The sequence below is a fragment of the Phlebotomus argentipes genome, unplaced genomic scaffold (genome assembly GCF_947086385.1).
Source record: "Phlebotomus argentipes unplaced genomic scaffold, Phlebotomus argentipes genome assembly contig_6, whole genome shotgun sequence".
NCBI lineage: Eukaryota > Metazoa > Arthropoda > Insecta > Diptera > Psychodidae > Phlebotomus > Phlebotomus argentipes.
In genome coordinates, this window is record NW_026776145.1 from 2,370,361 (window position 1) to 2,394,391 (window position 24,031).

The window sequence follows — 24,031 nt, forward strand, 5'->3', positions numbered from 1 at the left end:
GAATAAAATGAAGGGTCTGTAGTATGGCAAATGATACCGAGCAAAGGGGATGATTATTCACAGTTGTCTCCCACAATCATTATCAAGATTTACAAATGGCAATTTTATTTTTCACAATATATTCAAAATGTGTCTCTATGTGTGAACGAAGGAAATTGTGACTATTTACATTTTATTTGTAAGCTTTTTAGTAATATGTAGCAATAGATGGAGGTTGTATTTCGCTGCTGCACTCTCAGGTTTTCGCAACAAGAAAACATTATCATCTGAGAGAGAGAGAGAGAGAGAGTAATTAATAGAGGAAAGTTTCATAATAATGTTGATCAAATTACTCCTTCAATTTGCAATTACTTGACAAATGTCTTCTTCAGTTATTGCACTCCGGACATGATTAAGGGAGCTTCTCAACAAATCCGGACAGGATGCGGAATGGAGTTTGAACGCAGGATGGTGTAATATATGGGCGTGCGAGAAGTAACCACCTAATAGTTTAGAGACGCCAATAAACACCGAATGCCATCAATCACTGACAACTGACTGTCTTCCTTCGCCGAGGGGAAGCTATAGAGAAAACCCCAGTTCAGTGCTTCCACACAGAAAATCACTCACGCGAGTCTGGGTAAAATGTTTAATGGGATATTAATAAAACCGTACATGAGATTCAATTTGTTGGAAGCACTGCATACAAACACTTAAAATGCTCCTTCACAGTTGGTTTCCTGCAAAGAATGTTTCCTAAATCGCATAAAACCGCTCAAGTATTCAGTTTCAAGCACTTTTCCGTGGTGAAAGCTTTCAATTGCACTTGCGCATCATGTATTATATTGAATACTTCATTTGATGACCGAAGAATGAAATTAATGAATATACTTTTGAACAGACAAAACTTATTTCGGACAGATATTAAAAATTTTAAGTTCAATCTCTAACGTTTTAATTATTCTACGCATAGAGTCACAAATGAGAAATCTCAATTAAAACTTTTCAGTGTTTCATCAAGTTAAACTTACAATGAACTTATAATCTCAATATTCTTTGTCTTTTATAGCGCTACATATCACGTCCAGTTCAAAGCACACGTTCGTTTTGTTTTTCACATTTGTCACAGCTGTGTATTAAGTTTTCATCGGAAGGAACATACGGTCAAGTCATATTAGAAGAGTTATCTGGAGTAGAATGAAAAGAGTTTAGAAACGTAATGTCTACAAATGTCTAAATAATGAAAAAATAATATTTTGGGTAACATAAGGTTAAAAATACACCAACTTCTTTCTGCAAAGTCGTAACACGTCAAAATCACTGGTAAGATAAAAAAGAGAAGAAATTGAATGAAACTAATATTTAGAAGCTTTGTCCTGAAATATTAATTTCATTACAATTCTTTTAATTACAGACATTTGACAATTAATTAAATTTTTTCCTGTCGTTCCAGTGACTTTCACTAGAGAGACATTTCAAAAGGTTCCGTGAAATCACTCATCCGCTCCTCATGTGACACGTTTCTAAAGTCTTATACTCATTTCACGGTTGAAAGCAGATTTCAACACCAATTCAAGCATGTGTGGGCTTTCTCCGACTTTTCGATGGTTCAGCAGAATTTTGTAGGAACAAAAAGTGGGTGGAATTGTGGAGAAATGGCGGGAGCCTTAAGAATTTCGTGAGAGATGTTCGCAGGAGAATTTAGCAAGTTTCTCATGGTGTTTATGTTTTCATATGTGGTCAAAGGGAAGTGGGTTGTAAAAGAAAATGAGACCGTATACATATTGTGCAAGAAAACCAATTTGCATGTTTACAAAGTGTCCCCGAGATGTGAACTTTGCCCAAACTGTTGGCAAACTTTCATTTTCCATTTAAACCCATATAGACGTACTCCGAGCGGGAAACAGTATCAGTTTTGTGGGTGTAATCTCCTCCTCAAGATCCATTTGATGGCAACAACAGTTTTGATAGAACTACCAGTGTTTTGCCGTCGTCAGGGAACAGGAAACCCTCCGACGAGTCGCTGAGTTGCGCACTCCAAGAGGCAACTTCCCCCTCTTGGACTGTTGGCTTGTAAAATTTATCTATTCTTTTCAGCTCTAAGCTGGAAGGCGGCGAAATCAAACACAAGAGTGTTGAAAAACACACTTTTGTAGTATCTTGAAAAGTTGTCGAAACTCTCAAACACCCAATAGATACTTGACTGGTTTGTCGAGAGTGCATATTGAATAGATTATTTGCAAACTACAACACTTTCTGCAAACTTATGCACTTTGCGGCATAAAAGCGCATTGTTTCACAACTTCCTCGTCCTTTGCGAAATGCATAAGTAAGTGGAAAATAAAAGCAGTGTTGAGGAAGTATTCGCGATAGTAAACATTCATTTAAATTTTCAATTACGAGCCTTGATATAATAACAGATGAAAACAGTTCGCAACGTTTTGTTTCAATTTTCTCGAGAAGAAGTTTAATTTAATCAAAATGGCAATCCCCTTTTTTAACAACAATAAATAAGTAAGGAACAATTGTGAATAGTCTGGCGTGGTGCTCAATTCCAAAATTTAGTTCCCTGACTCTCTGAAATTTGCAAAATCATGTACTAAATATGTAGGTATTCAGAATCATATATATATATATATATATATATATATATTCAATTTGATGTTTCAAAACCGTATCAATTCTGCAGGCTTAAAGCTCTTCTAAGTTCCAATGAATCGCACACAATGCGACATACCTTTGATCAACACTCAACATTGGAAATGTTCTGGCTTTGTTACAGCCCTCAACACATCGTGTCACTTGTCTACTTAATTAAATTACTAATTTAATGGTGGATGAAGCAAGATTACATATGGTCTTCAATAAGAAACTCTTTTTGTTCTCAAATCGATAAGATCAATGAATAGGAGAAAAAGGCGGAAATTAGAGGTTTTTCTGAAATTCTGTGATTCCTCTGAGATAAACTGAAATATCCAGGAATGCCGATGGACTGTTTAGCTTAAAGCTATGTCAGGGAGAAAATGAATGGAGGGTTTGAATCTCGTTTGTTCATTGAAATAAGACAGAATAAATACGTGAATCTGGGTAGAATATTAATCGGCATACAATTTAGGAAGGTATGAATGGATTGCAGTATTTTTCCTCTCACGAAGCACCCACGCGAGTTCGTGAGATAGAATGATAGCATGAAAAGCTCTTTTGGCAAATGAGAACACATAATTCACTGAAGAGTATATGAAAATTTGCTGAGGTACTTTTTGCATAGCTGGGAATATAACAAAGTTGTGTAAATGAGTATTTTTCAGCACATCCATTGAGGAATTCAGGAAATTTTACCAGTATAATGATTAATTTATTTAACTTCTCCTTTTGCCCTGCAAGATTGTGCAGGAAGTTCCATGTTTGTTCACTAACCCAAAAACAAGTGTTTTGTGGCTTTTCAAGTAATCTCATTAATTATGTGTCAGAGCATTTAGCCTAATATTCACAATCGAAATCTCTTTTTCTGCGATTAAGTAGTATTATCACAAGGGTCGAGATCATTAGTATAAATAAAAGTAGACGTGTGTGTCTCACCTACAGAATTTCCATGAAATTTCTAGCTGACTGAAGCCAATATATTTCTCACCTTTCATGGCGTTGGTGGAGCAGAAAATGAACACGGGCGACAAATTGACTTTCATTATCAAAATGCACACATACAGTTGCGTAGGGAAGCCTCTTTGATATCTTACCCAATTAATTAGATGGCACTGAGATATATAAATTCCCTTATTATGGAGACAAAGTCAATGTAGGCTTGAATGTTTGGTGAGCCATAACGAGTATTCATCCAATTTGAAGTATGGATTTCAACACACAATGAGACACTGTTCTATGGTTGTAATCTCTAGATCTACCTGCCACATATTCATATGAGATTTGCATGAATTACATATTCACTGTTTGAATAAGCATGAAGCAATGATAGTTTGCAGAAATAGCATATATATGTAACTACGTATCACCGATAAAATTTATTTTTCTAGGGAAATGATAGTAACAACATATCTTTTTAAAAACTTATTTTATGAAAATTAGCATTTTCTAACAAACATTTTCGTTGGACTTGTTTATTTCAGTGAAATTGCGGAAAATGTTGAAAATTTCTTCGTCCAATTTAACATTAATACATGTTGTATGTATTTATGCTCACGACCGAAAGTTACAGTCCAAAGTTGTGCATTTGAATTTACATATGTGAAATGCGCTGTAGTGCATCATTTATTATATATATATAAATAGAAAAATTATCAATGAATGTATGTGCACAAGACGAAAGATTCCTCATTGGCATTTATCATGCTAAAGTTTCCTCATAAATTCACAAGCACTAAACTTTATCTCTGGAAGAACATTCTCTGTCTCGAATTTTGAGGCAAAATATTTCCTTTCTGAGGCACGCTTCAGGTGAGCGAATAACAAATATTTTGGTTAGAAATTATGAAATTCTTCCAATTGCCCAGTAAACTTCCTCTGGTACACTTTTATAGATTTATTCCCGCTCTTTCCAGAACGTAAAGTGGATTTTTTGCACATTTCACAATATCGAAAATTTATAGAGTTCTATTTTTCCAGATGGAAGTTTCTGAGTCTCTCTGAATCATGTCTCAATTTTACCCAAGATGTATATTATAGCAAATTCACAACTCTGCTAAAGGATGAAAATTGTGGAATTCGGGGTTGAAATGCCATTGAAATCAAAAGGTAAAATTGGTGGGCATGGAGAGTTTTACTTCCAAGAAAGATTACAAATATTTTTATTGCAGAATTTTTAAATATTCTTTCATTGAAATGTAATTATTTACATATGTATATCTACATCACTTTCTCCAAGCCTTCATGCTCAAATGTTCTATGAGTTCATCACAAGGCAGAAAAAATTCAATAGGTCCGGTTTGTACATTGACCCATTTTATTACATTATTATTTTTACTCAAGCTCCTCAGCATTATGAGAAAAAGGTTAAATGTGACGTGAATATTAAATGAACTTATTCAAAACTCAGCAAAACTTTCCTTCATGCAGATGTGTTTAAAGGCAATTGTATGGGAATTGCGGCCACTCTCTGTATCACGTTGAGGATGTCTCTATTCGTTTACGTTTTTGCGTATGGAATCCCAAAAGAAAGACAAATAGTATGTCAGAACGATATTTTTTCGTCCCCTCTTTGGAGCTTTTCAGCTTGAGATATCCCCGTAAATGGCAAGAAATTCTCCCACGATTTTTTGAGGCCAAATGACAAAATGAGACAAATGCTCACTGACAATCCCAGAAGGGAAGAGAAGAGCTGGAAAAATTCGAAAAATTTAATCCAGGCTTTCCCAACAATCCGGCTGCAACGCGGCTCATGAAAAGCACAACATCATCTGCAATCAGAATAAAGAAAAATGCTAGGTTCGCCACTCGTGGCGAATTGAATAAAGTCACTCGCATAAGCGAAAAATTTATGATAATTCTCCATTAATTCAACAACTTTTAGCACTGCAGCGGTGCTTCAGAATTGAATTAGAAATTTTCTCCTCGTCCTCACAAGGAATTACACCACGGTATTCGCCCATAGAAATTTCAGTGAATGTAAATAATTTGTGGAAATTAAAACTTTTGCTAAAACACGCTGTCGCGTTGTTGCTTTTGAGGGTGGGAAAGTTACAGCGACGACAGCGGAAATCTAAGCGGGAACAGTGTTGAAATTAAAGCTTCCCGTAGTGCTGCTCTTTAGGGAAAGTATGCATAAATGGTCCTGATGATTCCTCCATTACTAATTAGGTTTGTCCGCGTAGATTTTCCTCCATCACGATCGTCCACGCACAGCTCTGTTTTATAGGGTCAATTTGGCAAAAAGTAGAGATACGCCCACAATTTATATTTAATGATTTCAATGTGATGTCATTTATTTTTGCCATTTCTTCATGTCCTGAATCGTTGACACCTGTGATTTTTTTTAACTGTTCCGCCCCACGCAAAGGAAATAATTAAGGCATTTCTACATAATGGGAAAATAATTTATTAGTCATGCTATTCAATACTTATGTGAACTGAAAACATCACGTTCTTCACAGATTATTCTCGCGACGATTTTCATTAGGATGTCCTGTGGAGATGGGCTAGGAAGAGACAAAAATAAATCGCTTCTGACAAATGTGCGTGACTGGATTTTCAATTAGTCAAAATCCCACCATCGAGACAAAAGAGGCGAGTGTTGAGGATAAGATATATTGCACTACATTGAGTTATAACATGTAGCCCGGTTGTAGGATATTACAAAAACTCCCCCGCAATTTATCAATTATTTCCACTCGGAGAACATAAAAATTTCCATCTTGCTAACCCTTTTCGAGAGCTCCACGTAGACACATAGCGTCGGTGACACCGAAGGAGTGATATTCAAATCAGGCTCTGAAACTTGAGATGCAATCCACCCTTCGTCGTAAATTGGCTTTACGTGTAATGAGAGCGCTTTGAGGTGGCGAAAATTCCCGAAAGCTTTCATAACTTGCAGAAATATCAAACTCTGGCTCAGTGATTTGTGTAATTGAAGTTAATTTTGAGCGCTAGCCAAAAATAGTTCTAATTATCGCTTCAATTAAAATAATTCTCCCCTGAGATATCAGACATGATAAAAGGATATCACTAAGCTGTCACATGGCTTTGCATGTGTGAGAAAGAGCTTTAAAGAGCACTAGCAATATATGTAACATCTCATAGAATCAATAAATCAAATCACAGTGACCGAGAATTCTTTCGGCAAGACATGATTTGATTGAATTTTAAAATGATCTCAACGCTTGTGATTCAAGTTCTCGTAATCCCTTAAATTTATACTCAGAATTATTGAACATAATCAATCCCGGCTCATTTCTAAATACGGCCAAATTGCAAACCATTAGTTCTCAAGTGCTAAATTGCCAAATTTTTCGGCGAACAATTCCAAGCCAGGTTGATAAATGACCGTCGTGGGGATTTTCAGCGAAATATTTCGTATAAATTTTTCAAAAATTCATTTTACACGAAATTTAACTTCCTGCAACATTACGTTTCCCACTTCAGCGAAAATCTGCCAAGAGCCGATGGTGAGTGTCGTATAAGTTTGAGTGAAGAGCCCTGAATTTTTTTGCATAACAATAACCATTATCCATTCGGGGCGCACACACTTTTTACAGCTTTTGGGTGTGACTCGGAGGGTGATGCGAAAGCTCTCGCGAACGCGTGCGAGAGCTTGAAGGAATTTTCTCTGGGGCAATAGCAAGAGCACTCTCCTGCCCATTAATCAAGTCAATTTATTGGAATAATTGTGGCGATGACTGTGGCACTTTCAACGCGCGACCGTGATTAATAGCCATTAGGAGGAGAGGCGAAAAAAGTCAGTTGAAATTATGAGGTCCACCGCGGGGGTCCAGAGCGCGTGTCCAGCGGGCTCATGTGAGAAGCGCGATGAAGTGGAAATACTCCCGAAATCTCAATTAATATTGCCAGCACTCGGATGATGTGGAAATGCCTGAAATATTACAGAGCTCACGAGAGCCTCCGGTTCTCGAGTATTTACATTCGCGCCACCATGAAATTACATTTTTACACGCTTTTCCACGGACGCTCGAGGCGGGAAATTGGAAGTTTTAACACTGGTGGAAAGCCCCGTGTCTCTGCTCCACACCTTTTAAATTAAATTTGGGCAAAAAGGTGAAATCTCACCATTTCACAAATATAATATTCTGATGAAAATATCAGGGAACTTCAAGATTGTGTGGCAAGCAATAGAGAAAGTGGCATCGTCACTTTGCAAATATTTTAGCAAGTGTAAATGGTGGTAAAAAGGAAAACAATATTATTCTTTGCAGCCACCGTGTGAATAATGAATATTACACTAACATGGAAGGGCTAGAGGGGCAAGAGGTTAATTCCAATTTGTATGGTAATTCACAGAGCTCTTCTCAGATATGTTTATGCACTCCTACATCGCACACCAGAAACGTGGCTTAAGCACTAATTGAGAGTATTAGTGTGCATCCTCACGAGCAGTTTGGGATCTATAGCATTGGATGAATTTCCACAGTCTTCACGGGGGAATTTGTAAGTTTTCGCGTCATTACATGTCACTTCTTTGTGCTGACTGACAAATTTGAATAAGGATTTGCTCTAGAAAGAAAGCGGAAAGTATCTATCTCTCCTGCTAAATTCCACTTTCAATAAAGCGTGAAAAGTTAGCACGTGCCCACGGCTAGAATTACACGCCAAAAGAGATGTAACCCACATAGTCATTATGCAAATTTTCGCCATGCTATTATTTTTTATATTTTTCCGCTTTTGAACCGGTAATGGAAATTCTTTAGTCGCCTCGGTATTGTGGCAATCGCGGGGGAGTTGGGCAAGAGCTAATGAAAAATTCATAGATGAGGAAAATGTTTTTATGTGAAGCAATTTTACTCGCACTATATCTATCAGGATATGATTTTTTCAAACTCCTACAAGGATGTTCCAAACTATGGTGACCGTTATCAATAAAGTTTTAGAATCCGTCTAAAGAGGATTAAGAGTTGAAAAATAGTATCTGTAGCTCAAAATCCTCTGGATGACAAGTTCAAAAATCCCTCCTTGATTGAAAATTTATTGAATAATCATCCTTTAACAAGACTTTTATCAACAACTGAGCATGCAATGGTGTGAAATGTTATTGGCAATCTCCACAAATCCTCGCTAGCACTCGTGGAAGCGGAAATCAGAGAGTCATCAATCTTCCACTGATAGATTTACAATGTTATTTCCTGCGATAGAATTCAGCATGAATGTCGGCCTTGAACTTGAAAATTTTCCAACAATTTCAACTGTTTTGCCGTTGGGATTTCACCCTTGCTAGATGCTGTAGACGAGCCGCAGCTTGTCATGAATAAAGTAGAATAGAGATAAAACTTTCCATCTGATATTGTGGCTCACGCACCTGATAAATAAATGGCAGAGCAGTGTGTTAATACACCTCACGCCTCCTGCAGTCCTCCGCCAGGAAAAGTGCCCAAAATTGCCTGTAGCTCACCTGGTATTGAACGAGAATTGTCTTAATAAAACTCTCCAATGATTCCTCCGCCAAGAAATCCCAGAAAAGGTCTCGTTCTCACCTGTAGAATACACAGAATAGTTCAATCACTCCATCCGCGGATGAAGGACAAAAAATTCTGTGTCCTGCGCCCTTTTCTCTGCCCAAATTGTTGTGAAGAAGTTGAGAAGACTGAGGAAAGTCCGCTCCAATTCCTCGTCTTGCCACACCAGAGAAAACGCTCGTGAGATTTACTTAGGACGTATTTAATTCACTATTTAACTAATACAACAGTGACGTAAATTCTCAACGAATTGGCAAATTTAAAGGGCCTCGAATTCTCAGAAATGCAATCTAAATTACACAAATTGCCACTATGGCCGCCACAAAAAACAGAGATATTGATAACACGCAGTGATGAGCGATTGAGGAGTGATAGAGGCCGATGACTCAGCGGAATCCCCTTATAAATCCATTCACATTCCGCTGAGCACCGGCCGACTGCGCACGAGTGCAAATGCACCCAAAAATGTCGGCGCCTAATCGATTTTGGAGCGCGCCGTTTTTAAGTGATAAGAGGAGCGCTCTAAGAGAGCTCTTAAGCGGCGCGCTCATTACTCCCCGGCTGGCCTTAAGATTCGTTGGAGTCGCCAAGGCCAGGGAACTCCTCATCTTGTTTTGGCAGGCGCGCAATCTTCACTATGGGGCGCTTATACACTCCGCGGGCTGTGCGTACTGTGACGACTCTGACCTTGCCGTCACCTCCTGGATGTGCCGTCTCCACTCGTCCCAGGATCCACTTGGATCCCTCCTTGGCTGTGTCGTCCAGGAGAAGCACGACCTCTCCGACCTCCAGGTTGTCCTGAGAGACTCTCCACTTGGGCCTCTGCTGAAGCGTGTTGAGATAGTGGAGTCTCCAGCGCTTCCCGAACTCCTGTGCTCGCCGTTGACACTGCTGCCAGTAGGAGAGCCTGTTCTCCGGAATGCGCCCCACGTCGGGATCGGGAGGTGCATTTCCAGGCGCACCAACCAGAAAGTGGCCAGGAGTGAGCATGCCACCGTCGTTGGGGTCCTCAGAGATGGTGCACAGAGGCCTGCTGTTCAGCACGCACTCGATTTGGCACAAGGTGGTGTGGAGCTCTTCGTAAGACACTGGCGCAGATCCGATGGCACGAATTAGGTGGAATTTCGTGCTCTTCACACAGGCTTCCCAAAGCCCGCCATGGTGTGGAGAAGCTGGTGGATTGAAATGCCACGAGATTCCGTCGGTCTGCGTCTGTCCCACGATTTCCTGTTGAGCTTTCTCCTGGTCAAGAAGACGGACAAATTCATTGGCTGCACCCTCGAAATTCTTGCCGCAGTCAGAATAGAGATGTCTGGGAGTCGTTCTGCGCGCTGCAAAACGACGGAATGCCGCCAAGAAGGCCTCAGTGGACAGTGAGCAGACTATTTCCAAGTGTGCAGCCTTGGTTGCCATGCACACGAAAATTGCTATGTAAACCTTCTGATTGCCGGCCTTTCTGGAGCGAACTCCCCGGGTGGCGGAAGATATCATTAGAAGAGGGCCAGCAAAATCCACACCCGTTGCTTGAAATGGACGGTAAAGATTCACGCGGTGTTCCGGAAGATTCCCCATCAGCTGCTCAAGGGGCTTCGGCTTGGCGCGGAAGCATTTGTGGCAGCTATGCACTGCCTTCCGAGCACAATTCCGACCGGAAAGTGGCCAGAACCGCTGACGGACCGTCGACAAGAGGAGCTTTGGTCCGGCATGCAGGTGCTTGATGTGCTCCCACCGCATAATCCTGTCCGTTAATGGGGACTTTGGCAACAATATTGGGTGTCTGGATGAGAACGGCTGGTCCGCGTTCTCAAGTCTTCCTCCTACGCGGATAAGCCCTTGCTCGTCCGCGAATGGTGTCAGGGATGCCAAAGACATCCACTGAGGAGGAAGGGGTTCGTTTCTCTCCAGCTGCTGATGAACAAATGGGAGAGCGCGACGCTGATCCACCTTGATGATGAACAGGAGCGCCCGATCCATCTCATCAGCGTTAATCGGCGCAATTGTGGCGGGCAGAGGATGTCGACGCCTGAGAGCAAATCTCAGCACATAAGCCATGATGCGCTGAATCCGTGGAAGGCCCGAGTATCTCTCCAATAGGGGCTGAATGAGACACTCTTGTTTCGCGGAAGCCACGAAACAATCCACCTCCTCGGCTGCACAGCCGGCTGAGCTGAAGGGCGGAGGCCAGGACGTCATTGGCTCCTTCAAGAAGGCTGGGCCTTCCCACCACAAAGACATATCAATTAGTTGTGACGGAGAAGCACCACGAGAAATGATGTCTCCTGAATTCTCCCCGGATGCCACGTGCCGCCACTGATTAGCGCGTGTTTTCTCGCGGATGGTTCCGATGCGCTTGGCGACGAAGATTTTGTACGCGTCAGGCGGGCTATTGATCCAGTGTAAGACGACTGTGGAATCACTCCAATAGTGGGTAGAATCAGGGACCACAGCATCCTGAATTCTACTTGTCGTCTCAACGGCCAAAGTCGCCGCGCACAACTCGAGTTTGGGAATTGTGATTTCCTTCTTCGGAGCCACTCGAGATTTGGCCATCAGTAGGCGAGCAAAGCGCTGTCCTTGGAAGATGGTGACCACATAAATGGCAACTCCATAAGCCTTGCCACTTGCGTCACAGAATGCATGCAATTCCACGCCATCAGGGTTGGAGAACATGGAAATCCAGCGCGGAATGCGGATTTGCGTGATATCCCGAAGCCGAAGCACAAAATCCTTCCATTGCTTCTGCACTTCAGGAGGCACTGGCTCATCCCATCCCAACTTCATCCTGTGCATGTCCTGCAGCATGATTTTGGCCTCAACAATGACCGGTCCCATCAGGCCGACCGGATCAAAGAATTTGGCAACGCCGGATGCCATGTGCCGCTTGGTGCTGATGTCCTCGGAGATGTCCATTGGAGAAGTATATCTGAAATCGTCCGAAGATGAATTCCAAATCATTCCCAGAGTGCTGGTGACGGATTCGCCCACTGTCACCGCGTCCGGCATCGCATCTTGGTCAGGTTGGCGGCACAAGCGATGGCTATTGCTCGACCATTTCGTCAGAGTGAATCCACCACGAAGAAGTAATTCCACCAGTTGAGATTGCAGCCTTTCTGCCTCCGAATATGTGGATGTCGACACCAGCAGGTCATCGACATAGAAATTGGTGCGGAGCGCAGCTGCTGCCTGTGGAAATTCCTTCTCGTGGTCATTGGCCAGCTGGATGAGTGCTCTCGTGGCCAGGAATGGTGATGATGCAACACCGAAGCAGACGCGAGGGATTCTGTAGTCTCTCAGCGGCTCGTGTGGAGAACTTCGGTAGACCAATCTCTGGAAGTTCGCGTCCGCGGAGTCCAATTGGATTTGCAGATACATTTTGGATATGTCCGCACTCATCGCAATTGGATGCAGACGGAATCGAAGCAGCGTGAGAATGAGGTTCGGCTGGACATTGGGGCCACACATGAGGATGTCATTCAAACTGTAGCCCGAGCTGGTCTTAGCGCTCGCGTTATAGACAACTCGCAGCTTAGTTGTGACGCTGGATTCCTTGAGGACTCCATGGTGTGGCATATAATAGGAGGAAGAGCCGAATTCGCCAGGTGGAACCAACTCCAGCCACCCTCTTTCCTTGTAGTCCTTCATCACCTCCTCATACATCGTCTTGAGCTTTGGTTTCTTCTCGAATTGCCTCTCCAAAGCCAAGAATTGACGCACCGCCTGTCCTCGAGACTGTCCCAGAACTTCTGAACTCTCACGGAAGGGCAATTTGACCACAAATCTCCCCTCTGCATCTCTCCTATGTGTCTCACAGAAATGAGCCTCGGCCAGTTGATGCTCGTCAGTGAGTGGTGGATCGTCCGGCAGATCCTCAAGCTCCCAGAATTTCTGCAGCGCAACATCCAGGGCTGGAGCAGCCTCTATATGGTGCACGTAAGCCGATTGTTGATGCTCTCCGACGAGGACGTAGCCAAACTCAGTCTCCTGCAGATGTGGCAGTCCTGGGCCCAAACTGATCTTGCCTGGAAGTAAACTATCCCAATAGGCATTGCCACAGATTAGTAGGTCCACTGGGCGCTGCACGTCCCACTGAGGATCAGCCAATTCGACGCCGTGAGGAATTTGGATGGCTTGCGAGTCCACTGCCCAGTTGGGGATGTCGCCAGAAATCCTTGGCATGATGTAGCTCTCGAAGGAGAACTGGCTGCCATTTTTCCGGGAGAAAATGGTTGTGGAAACGCGATGTTTCACTTGATTGGCTTGACTACCAACACCCAAGATTGTGATGTCCGAAGGAGATCTCGGAAGCCGCAGCTTCTGGTACAGGCTTGTCGTCATGATGCAGACTTGGGCTCCACCGTCTAACATCACGCGACACGGGATTCGCTGTCCACTCACAGTAATGATGTCCACCACCGCTGTCGCCAGGAAAACCTTCGGGACGGTTGAATGGGGGCGACTAGTGGAAGTGGAATTGGAGAGAGTGACTGTCGAGTGGCCAGTAAAATTAGTGTGCCCTCCAGAAGAACTCGGCGTGGTCTGGGTGTTAATGTTTGCCGCAGGAGAAGGGTTCGACGGTGGTGGGAGCGGAGCCGGCGGATCGGCAGAAGACTCACCGACGAACTTGTCGTGAAGAAGAACATTATGTTTGCCCTGGCACTTCCGGCACTTGTGGAAGGTACAGGAATTGGTATGATGAGAGGCCAGGCAATTCCTACATAAGCTCAGCTTCTTCACGACCTCGAATCTCTCCCCGGGTGAGTGTGCCAGAAAGCGGGCACATTTGTAGAGGGGATGAGCTGACTGGTTGCAGCATTTGCAATTATTTGTGGCAGTGGCATTATGGATGGATGGCATCTGCTTCTTGGGCTGAGAAGCTGGCTTTGGGACTTGGGAGCGCTCATTGGGCGGCATTTTATTAATGGGGATCGCGTTTGTGGCGTCGATGCAACGCTGATTTAAGAAGGCACGGAATTCCTTCAGAGTGGGCACTCTATTGCCGCACTCTCTTCCCCAGAGAACCCTTGACTCCGTGTCCAGTTTGTCCAGCGTGAACTGGATGAGCCAAGGGTCACGCGTGGTCACGTTGATGGCGTCAAGTGCCAGCGTGGATTCCGAGAGGATATTGCTGATTTTCTGAATGGCGGTTGGCTCCAGGGACGTGACAGAGGGCATATTATAAAACGTCCTAACATGGTCAGCAATAATCTCGCTTTTTCTCTCGTATTTCTCAATTAATAACTCCCAAGCTACCCCAAAGTTCGCGGCGGTTGTGGGCAGGTGTTTTATCAGTGACTCGGCGTCTCCCGTCAAGGCCGATTGCAAATATTCCAATTTTTGAACATCATTCAGACTCGTGGAGGACTTGACGCAAGATATGAATCGGTCTTTGAATGATATCCAACTCGAGTATTTGCCACTGAAGGTGGGCAGTTGGATTTGTGGCAATTTAATGGAACGTGAGGGATCGCTACTTGCGGTTTGACGAAACGCCGCGATGAGCTGCGTCATCTGGTCCTGGTTCTGCAGCATCATCCGCTCCATGACCGCAGCAAAGTCGCCCGAGGTATTCGGGCTAGACGTCCTGGGCAGCGGCGGCGGGAAGTTGACCAGGAAGCGGTTGATCTTCTCCAGCAGGCTCTCCACTCTCTGCAAGAACTTCGTCTTGCACGCCTGCTCGTTGATCCTGGTCTGCGCATCGCCGGTGGACTCGATGATCCGAGCGTGGACATCGATGTAGTCGGCCCTCAGCGTCGCTGCTAAATTCCTCTGGGACGTGACAACCTCTCGGGTGAGATGAGGGACGTCCGCCTCGCCCAGCGACGCCAGGTAGGCCTCGATTCGCTCGATGGCGGTCACAATTCCGTCTCGCTGCTTCACCAGAGACATGATGATGGCTGGATGGACGGCCGGAGGTCGCTGAAGGTCGCAGGAAAAGGCGAAGATGACCAAAAATGTGGCTCACGCACCTGATAAATAAATGGCAGAGCAGTGTGTTAATACACCTCACGCCTCCTGCAGTCCTCCGCCAGGAAAAGTGCCCAAAATTGCCTGTAGCTCACCTGGTATTGAACGAGAATTGTCTTAATAAACTCTCCAGTGATTCCTCCGCCAAGAAATCCCAGAAATTGTCTCGTTCTTACCTGTAGAATACACAGAATAGTTCAATCACTCCATCCGCGGATGAAGGACAAAAAATGTGGCTCACGCACCTTGAAAATAAATGGCAGAGCAGTGTGTTAATCCACCTCACGCCTCCTGCAGTCCTCCGCCAGGAAAAGTGCCCAAAATTGCCTGTAGCTCACCTGGTATTGAACGAGAATTGTCTTAATAAACTCTCCAGTGATTCCTCCGCCAAGAAATCCCAGAAATTGTCTCGTTCTTACCTGTAGAATACACAGAATAGTTCAATCACTCCATCCGCGGATGAAGGACAAAAAATTCTGTGTATCGCGCCCTTTTCTCTGCCCAAATTGTTGTGAAGAAGTTGAGAAGACTGAGGAGAGGAAAGTCCGCTCCAATTCCTCGTCTTGCCACACCAGAGAAAACGCTCGTGAGATTTACTTAGGACGTATTTAATTCACTATTTAACTAATACAACAGTGACGTAAATTCTCAACGAATTGGCAAATTTAAAGGGCCTCGAATTCTCAGAAATGCAATCTAAATTACACAAATTGCCACTATGGCCGCCACAAAAAACAGAGATATTGATAACACGCAGTGATGAGCGATTGAGGAGTGATAGAGGCCGATGACTCAGCGGAATCCCCTTATAAATCCATTCACATTCCGCTGAGCACCGGCCGACTGCGCACGAGTGCAAATGCACCCAAAAATGTCGGCGCCTAATCGATTTTGGAGCGCGCCGTTTTTAAGTGATAAGAGGAGCGCTCTAAGAGAGCTCTTAAGCGGCGCGCTCAGATATCAATGTATAGAGTAATCCCTTAGTGAATAAATGTTAGAACTGAAACCATTATTTACGATTCTCTATGCGAATTCTGTGGAAACGATTGAGCTAAAGCTCAATATACATATTCACACATTAATATATGAATGTAAAATCATCAAAGGAGATCTTGTAACTTCAAACCTCTGAACATTTCTCATAATGCTCGCTGAATGTCTGACTTGATTTCATCAACAATCATGACCTCCCCTCGTGAAGAATAAAAAGTCGTAAATGTGAAAAAATAGCAAAGAGAGAATTCACACGATTTTGAGTAATGGAGGAGGTGGTGTTTAATTTTACACAATGACCTCCACCACAGAGTCCTATTGAGAGGAGCTTACGTGTCAAAGCCATTAGCGCATTTAGACTAGAGCACACCCCAATGTTGGGGCCAAACGACATAATAACCTTTATACGAGACAGGCGAATCATTTTTGCATGTTGACATGGAACTCCATCTGCTTTTTCGCTCTAAGGACACTCCCGGATTATCGCCATGCAAATAGCATACCGAGATGACTTGCTATATACATCAGCTCTTTCCTGGAACTCTACAATGTAACATAATTTCGTACAGTATTTTCCTAGCGAGTTTCCTTGTCAATTAATTTATTCATAGTGGAGAACGGAGAAATTTAAGATAGAAATTTGAGCATCATTGTTACAAGCAACACTTTCTCAGGAACTACCTGTCGCTCCCCTATAATGCAGTACAAGTATACCAATATGAATGTCTATCGCTAAATGGCCAAGAATTGTTTTACAAGAACAATAAAATGGGAAACTCCGCTTACATTTAATCTCCTCGGCGTCTTTGTGTCAATCTTAAAAGTCATAAAACGAACGCGACAATGGTTTGCAAATTTAGAGTTTTCAGTCTGAATTTATTATGATTTATGTGCTCACAAAGAACTTTTAAGTAAATTTACATTCCATCAAGAAACTATTTTCCAACAACGCGGGAAGATTAAGACAATGAGCGCATTATAGAAATAAAGTAAATTAAGAAATTTGCTAATTCATAATATTTTCGGTCATCATTATGATTGCAAAAAGATAACTGAAACTGTATCTAGGATTCGCGAGTGAATTAAATGGAAATAATTTCTTATCCTGTCATTTCCGTAATGAGGAATCCTCCATGCAGAAGTCATTAAGATGCTATGATGCGCATATAAATTCTGTGAATGCCACAGTCGCAAAAGTGTCGCTTACACGATTTCATCCCTAAAAGGACGCTTCGTGTTTAACTTGACGCGAAACAAACTCGATTTGATGTAAATCCAGCGAACTGATCCCCTTTACCTTCACTAAAATCTGTTGACAGTACAACTTTAGGGCAATCTTGCTATGCAAATAATTTACCTAGCATTGTGAGAGGTAAGTGGAGTGTGTGGCAGAGAACCTTGAGTACACAGCTTTTTCCCATCTTGTTGAAGTTTTAACTTTTGGCAGTGGAAAAGTTTCGCAAACTCAATTATGGGAATCAATACATGTAGCGCGCTATAGACGATATAATGCGGTATTATATAAAAGTTTTCATTAAATTCACACTCGCAGAGATTTCATTTATCATCCTTCGGGAGTCTCCTCTGTCTCTATATCACCCACACAGAGAATAGCTTATTACAATCAAAACTTTGAAATGTGCTTTTTCCATCCTCTCTGGCAGAAAACTCAATCTCACCTGTCCCCCACTTGATGGATTCGCTTTTTGGGTGTGAAAAAAATTACCCGGAAATAGAAGTCTGTAGGCACTTTTCCTGCCTAGTCAATACCTTCTCGTGTCGGTGGATAATGAGAACACATGTGGAAGTGTGAAAGTGGGAATAGTGTCATGAATCTTGAACAAAAATTTACCTACACTCTAAATTAAGGCACAGCTGATAAGTTGTGAGAACGTAAAACATTTCACGTTCCAGACAACTCAAGCACAAAGTCAAGAGCATTCAAGGAAAGTGCTCGAGATTTATGACTCACGCCCTTTATAGCAGAAACCGGGGGGCTTTTTATGCTGCCAACATACTGAAGAGTCATTGTCATAACGTTATATTTTTCGCGAAACTTAATGTGATGCCAAAGACCATCTTGCCTGCGCCCGGGTTACGGACGACAAGAAAAGCCTCCCTGAGACTTATGTCTCTGGCGCCAGAACTAATTACTAGAGTGTTCAGGAACAACTGCAGAATCCGATTGTATGGGTGTGTTGTGTATTTCCCGCGAATTTCCCTGACGCCAAAGTTTCAATGGGATTTTAAGGTTCAAATGTTTGCCTAATTGAATTTTTTGAGATTCTCAGAACCTTGGAAGCCTTTCCATGGCACCCAACTCCCATTCGGTGCCGGCAAAGCGGCAAATGTAGGGATAACTTTCCAAAGCAACCGTGAGAGAATAAATCGATTTTGACTGATTTATATTACATAGCCGTAAAACATATGAATATGTACAGATATAAGTGGTATAAAAATATTATTCTCAATGCCGTGTAGGTGTGAAAAGTTGTTTCGCGGCAATTTTTTTTGCTTACTTAATGCTCTTCACAATAAGGCAATTGTATATATTCAATCACTGAAATAACATTGCTTTTCCTAGAACATCTTTTCATCAAAATTACATTTTGTTAATTTCCTTCTTGAATTCCAAGTAAAACTGTGGCATAAACAGTTGTATTGATTCAATGTCAATCTTAAATGTATAAAATACCCACGAGAAAGGTCTTTAATAGAAAGAGTAGAATTGTACTATTCAGGGATTCCCTTAACAATAAGAAGGGAGGAAATTCAGAAAACTATTACGGCTGTTGGTTGCCTAATGAACCGGAATACAGGACGACACTACACTTTCTACCAATTATGAATTCAATGTATCTCCCATTTAAGCTGTTTTCTTCCCAACCTAGAAGAATTTATGTCATGACACTGGAAAAAGGCTACAAAAGGTTCTTTCATGGGCACATCTTTAAATTTGCTTAATTGAAAAGATCGATAAGATTCATTGAAGACTTGAATTTACCTCCTTATCACCTACTTTCCCGAGAACATTGTAGTTAATAGATTCATAAGTACCCCTCGTTTATGCTAAGCTTCGTGCTGAGAAAACGCCTATGCTAAAATATTGCAGGAAATGGGGAGAAGCGAAAGCCCTTTTCATATTAAAATAGCCAACTTTTTCGAACCTGTCTAGAATGATAGATTTCATACGAGGAAATAGATGGTCGTCCATGAGCATTTGTTATCCTGAAAAGGCTCAATAGCTGAATGGCATTAAAGTTGCCGAGATATGAATTTCACGTAACATTGGATATTCCCCAGGCGGAGGCTCGAAAAGAAGAATGACAGACATCATGCGAATTTGCATGAGTCTATATATAGAAGGTTTTTGGACTGTTTAGCAGATGTGACCAGATACCATAAATCAGATGACTGAATTTTCTTTGTGACAATCCTGCAATTTTGTCAGTGAGCCAGAAAGACGCCGTGACCCGTTCATGAACTTGGACAAGCTTTACCAAATCTCTTGAGCCTATTGAGTCGAGCAAATGGACATTAGCAATGGTGAATGGTCAAATAACTGTGTTCATAGTCTTAAATGTCGATATGCTTGTCCATGTCCCGATTCGATTTAATTTCGCCAATGCACATTTTGCCGACTGATTCAATACAGTCTATTAATGGCTCACAGGGAGAGTGTCTATCGACATTATAGAGACCAAATGCGAACATATTAAATCTATAAAGAAGAGCTTATGTAGAGGCCACCGGCTACAAATGTTACCTCAAATTGAGTAGTCGTACGACACGCAGGTGAGAATAACGCACCATTTGTGTAATTTATCGATGTAGGAATCCAATTAGATTCAAAAGTTAGTTTTATGGAAAATACGCATAAAGTATGAGGACTTTAAGAAAATTCAACTATTAAATTGTATTTACTGCCAATTTCACATAGCTTTAACTCATTTCTATTGTGTTTGCATTCCCAGAATTTTCTGATGAACTTTTCTATTTATTTGCCAACTTTTGCATGGACCCAGTTCCAAGATTGTTTGAGTGGCAAATAGAATGTTAAGCTCTCTCGCATGAGGGATAACTTATTTTATGTTAAAATGTTCAGCCACTGAATAATTCACAGAATAATAAATAAAACTGTAACAAAGTGTATAGCATTCATTTGCCCTAGAGAATGGAATGAATTCGCACCATCTAATTCAGTCGTTGCAAAATTAGTCCTTAAAGCAAATCCATGGGATAATTGAAGAATTTAAGCATTACTTCAGGGTACATGCCTACAATCCGTTTCGCTAAATTTCTCTGCGACACTTGTTCAAAATTAACAAAGAGATTTGGAAATGTGCGAGGCATAAAATAAAATGATGGCTAATTATAGTCATTATTCTCATTAAAAATAAGTGAATGAATGCTAAAATGTATTTTACTCAGTGAAAAAGTTCTCGAATGGTTTCGTGCATTATTATTGATTGCTGCAAATGTGCCAATGTTGCAGATACAAAAGACATGCTGAGCATTTGAGGTGTTATTAAAGATGCAGAAGAAAGGGATGTCTCTTTGGGCTTGAATTTCAATCGACACTAATACACACAGCGTGCTTCTCAAGTAAATGCAGATGCAAACGTGTTTAGTAAACTATTGAGAAAGTGACTGTTATTTCTCATACTTTGAGCAGAGAATGTGAAATTGTCTCAGAACACTTCTTTCGCTTCATCTTCAATATTAATTCACACCTTTTCACACTCTTCATAACTTTTTATCTCACTTCACCTCTATTAAGGCGCCCCAGGAGCTTTATACAGCGCCAGGGTGAGGCAGAGTGTCTGAGAAGATTCGAAGAGAGTCAAGGACGATGATTCATAAATTATGATCCTCATTCGAGAATGTCTTTTGTACGCCCATTTAGGTAACCCTTTGATCCATATTTTCCATAACAGCCGAGACCTTTCTGCTTCAGCCACATAAACTATTTGCCAATTCGACAGCAAACCGCCCCCGAATATTTCCAATCCGCAACCGGTGAACGTAGAGACAAAATCTAGGGAGGAAAATTCAGATTCAATCGCACGGAAAACATACAAACACACTATGGGAGTGTCTTACCAATCTGCAATATGAGTTTTATGGCAATTTAGACGCAAAGCAGAGATATTAGGTTCGTAGTACATTACGCACTCCTCGATGACCTTTCCTTTTCTTCCCACATTGCAAATATTTGCGCACAAAAGATATTTGCATTCCACTACTAACTGTCCATTCAGCAAAATGCAATAAAATTTCATGCGACATGCATAGCTTTCACCCAAACTTGAACACAACTATGTAGTTGTCTGTTAAAAGCTCAAGTTCCAGCTTTGTTCGATTCACTTTGTACCAGTGATTATTGAGGAAGGTTGCATTTTCCTACTCTGGAAAATGTTACAAAATTTCAGTGAAACAATAAGTAATAATATTTGTACTTGTTTCTATCTATTAATTGTTTAACTTCCTATATTTATATACGATGAGTATTTTCTCTCCGTTTATAGAATCTGTGAATTCCAGGATGAAAGAGATGCGCTTTAAAAACAATAGGGGCTGTCAAGGATAGATTAAATCAAAGAGTTTTATTCTTATGATGTCTTTTTGCTCGTAATACCTCTTCCTCGCTCTCATTATCATTAATCGCTTTGTTTATTTTTAATCACTCCATTCAGCATTCTTGCGCGCCACGCTGAATGAAAGAGAATGGAAACGTGGGAATTTCCTCCTTAATTAGAGGGAAAAAAAATCCTCTCGTCACCCATCACATCTTATCTCCCTCGCAATGCGATTTTGAGGTCAAAAGTGCTGTAATTTAAATCTCAAACTCACCCTTCTTTCGCATGGAAAGTTTCTCCCCAAATCTCTATGCTTTGGAATTAAATTAGCCCTTTCGTGCTTAGATTTCAACTTTTCCCACTGATTCATCCAGTGAAATGGAAAATGGGAAATCCAATTATTTTTTGACGGGCGAGAGCATCGTGGAATAATGTAAACTGATTGATTAAATTGACAGCTCAAAACACTTAATTGGTGGACCATCGCATGATTTATTCTAAATAAATAAATTAATCTCTGAAACATTTATTACATTTCACCAGTCAATGCAGTGTTTCATTTTCAATTTGTGCACAGAAATGTGAAAGAGGATCAAATATGCAGAAACTCTGAGAACAACATAGAGAAAAGTCAATGATCTCAGTTAGAATTCAGAGTGGATTTCCACGTAAACACAATGGAAGAGCGAGAGTAAATATTTTTGTCAATTCACACTTTCCGTGAAACAATTTTATACGGTCTGGCGGGTCTAGCGATTTCCATTGCCAGCGGAAATATTCGTTTAAAAAGTTTCTTCGAATTGAAAACAATCCCAAAGTTGAGGTAAAATGTTCGTGATATGTTTAGAAAGGGAATTTCTCATTTCCATTTGAATAATGTATATCGGATTTTGTATCCAACTTTCCCATGATACAAATTTCGTGTAATTTCTTCTAGTGGCAATTTTGGGGAGCCACTATATAATTGCAACAATACCCACTTTTAATTGCACATCTGAATAATTAACTTCTGCGGAAGATTAAGCACTAAATTAAAATACCGAATTCTACACTGTAATTTATCTGCTGGCGGTGCAACTATTATACGCTCGGTAGTGTAAGCTTTTATTTTAATGGTTTTATTTCCTGTTCACTCTGATGGTCCTCGTGAGTACTTGATGCGCACCAAGCGATTCACGGAAAATTGGGCTCGACGTTCATGCATAATGCACAATTTATGACGCGCAACATTCAAATGATTCGGCAATTCTGTCGCGTATTCTGCTTAATTTTGATAATGCACCTGCAATTGACATTAGGCTGTTCATGAAGTTATTCAGATGACCCGAGAACGGTGTCAAGTCATTTGTGAATTGTTTCGAAACAAATTCAACGGAATGTCAATTTAAACGTAACATATGCAAACATTTAAGCGGCCTCATGATTGAATGCAGCAAAGAGCGTAGATTTCCTCAGTTTCAGCAAATTTGCAGAATCATTTTGAACTTATTTTAATTACACAGTACTAGCATAGTAATTTCACAATAGATTGATTCAATTTCCATGCTTTTGTATACGCAGTACACTTGGTCAGAGCGGTTGTGAGTAATTACACTTCGTTGTTTGAAGACGGATAGAACAAAAGTTTGATGATACATAAATAAAGTGAATCTATCGATTGAATATAGAACAAGAATGGAAAATTATAGGCACTAGTCAAAATGCAAGAACACTTTAATTTAATTTACTTTTTCTCTTTTTTATTTTAACAATAATTTGCACTGCGTTGAAAGATTGTGAATCTCGAAAGAGATGTTCTTTGAAGGGGAGAATTCGGCAACCTATTAGAATTCTCAATATAAAGCTTTGTGCCTTCGTAAAGGTATTCAAATAACTTTGTACTCTTCTTGAGAGTTGTAATAACTTTCATAACATTTCAATAATTTGGTGAATCATTTTAATTAGAACGCCTGTTGGCACTGAGAGCAAAATTGCTTTGCTCTTTTTTTCCTTTTATACCACATTAATAGAATCTTTCAATCCAATTACAACGAAAAAAAGTTCAACCGAGAATCCATTTAGTGCATGGCTTTTCTCCGAAACAGTGGTAGAAGAAAATAAGAAAAGTTTTTCGCCACTATTCAGCCATAAGACAAAATGTGTGGGAGTGAGGAAAGCGCATTTTCTCTCTGGCATCCATTACTATACAGTGTGGATGAGGAATGGAACTCCGAATCAATAAATATTGCCTTCAATTCTCTAGTCTGTTTGGATGAGAAGTTGTGCAAGAGTGCGCATTGATTTACTTTACTTGCCCAAAGAATTCACGCATAGTCCAAGAGAAGCGTTAACTACATCGTAAGGATATTTTATTTTTAGCTGAGGACATTGAAAGTAAAAATT

At 41.2% G+C, this 24,031-nt stretch overlaps 1 protein-coding gene across 1 annotated transcript; it reads right to left on the reverse strand.

Annotated features, from left to right (window-relative positions):
• Nucleotides 1-9,680: 9,680 nt before the first annotated feature.
• LOC132257465 (uncharacterized) lies at nt 9,681-14,999 on the reverse strand. Its single transcript, XM_059754379.1, has one exon. The coding sequence runs from the start codon at nt 14,997-14,999 to the stop codon at nt 9,681-9,683; it is 5,319 nt and encodes a 1,772-aa protein (XP_059610362.1).
• Nucleotides 15,000-24,031: the final 9,032 nt, after the last annotated feature.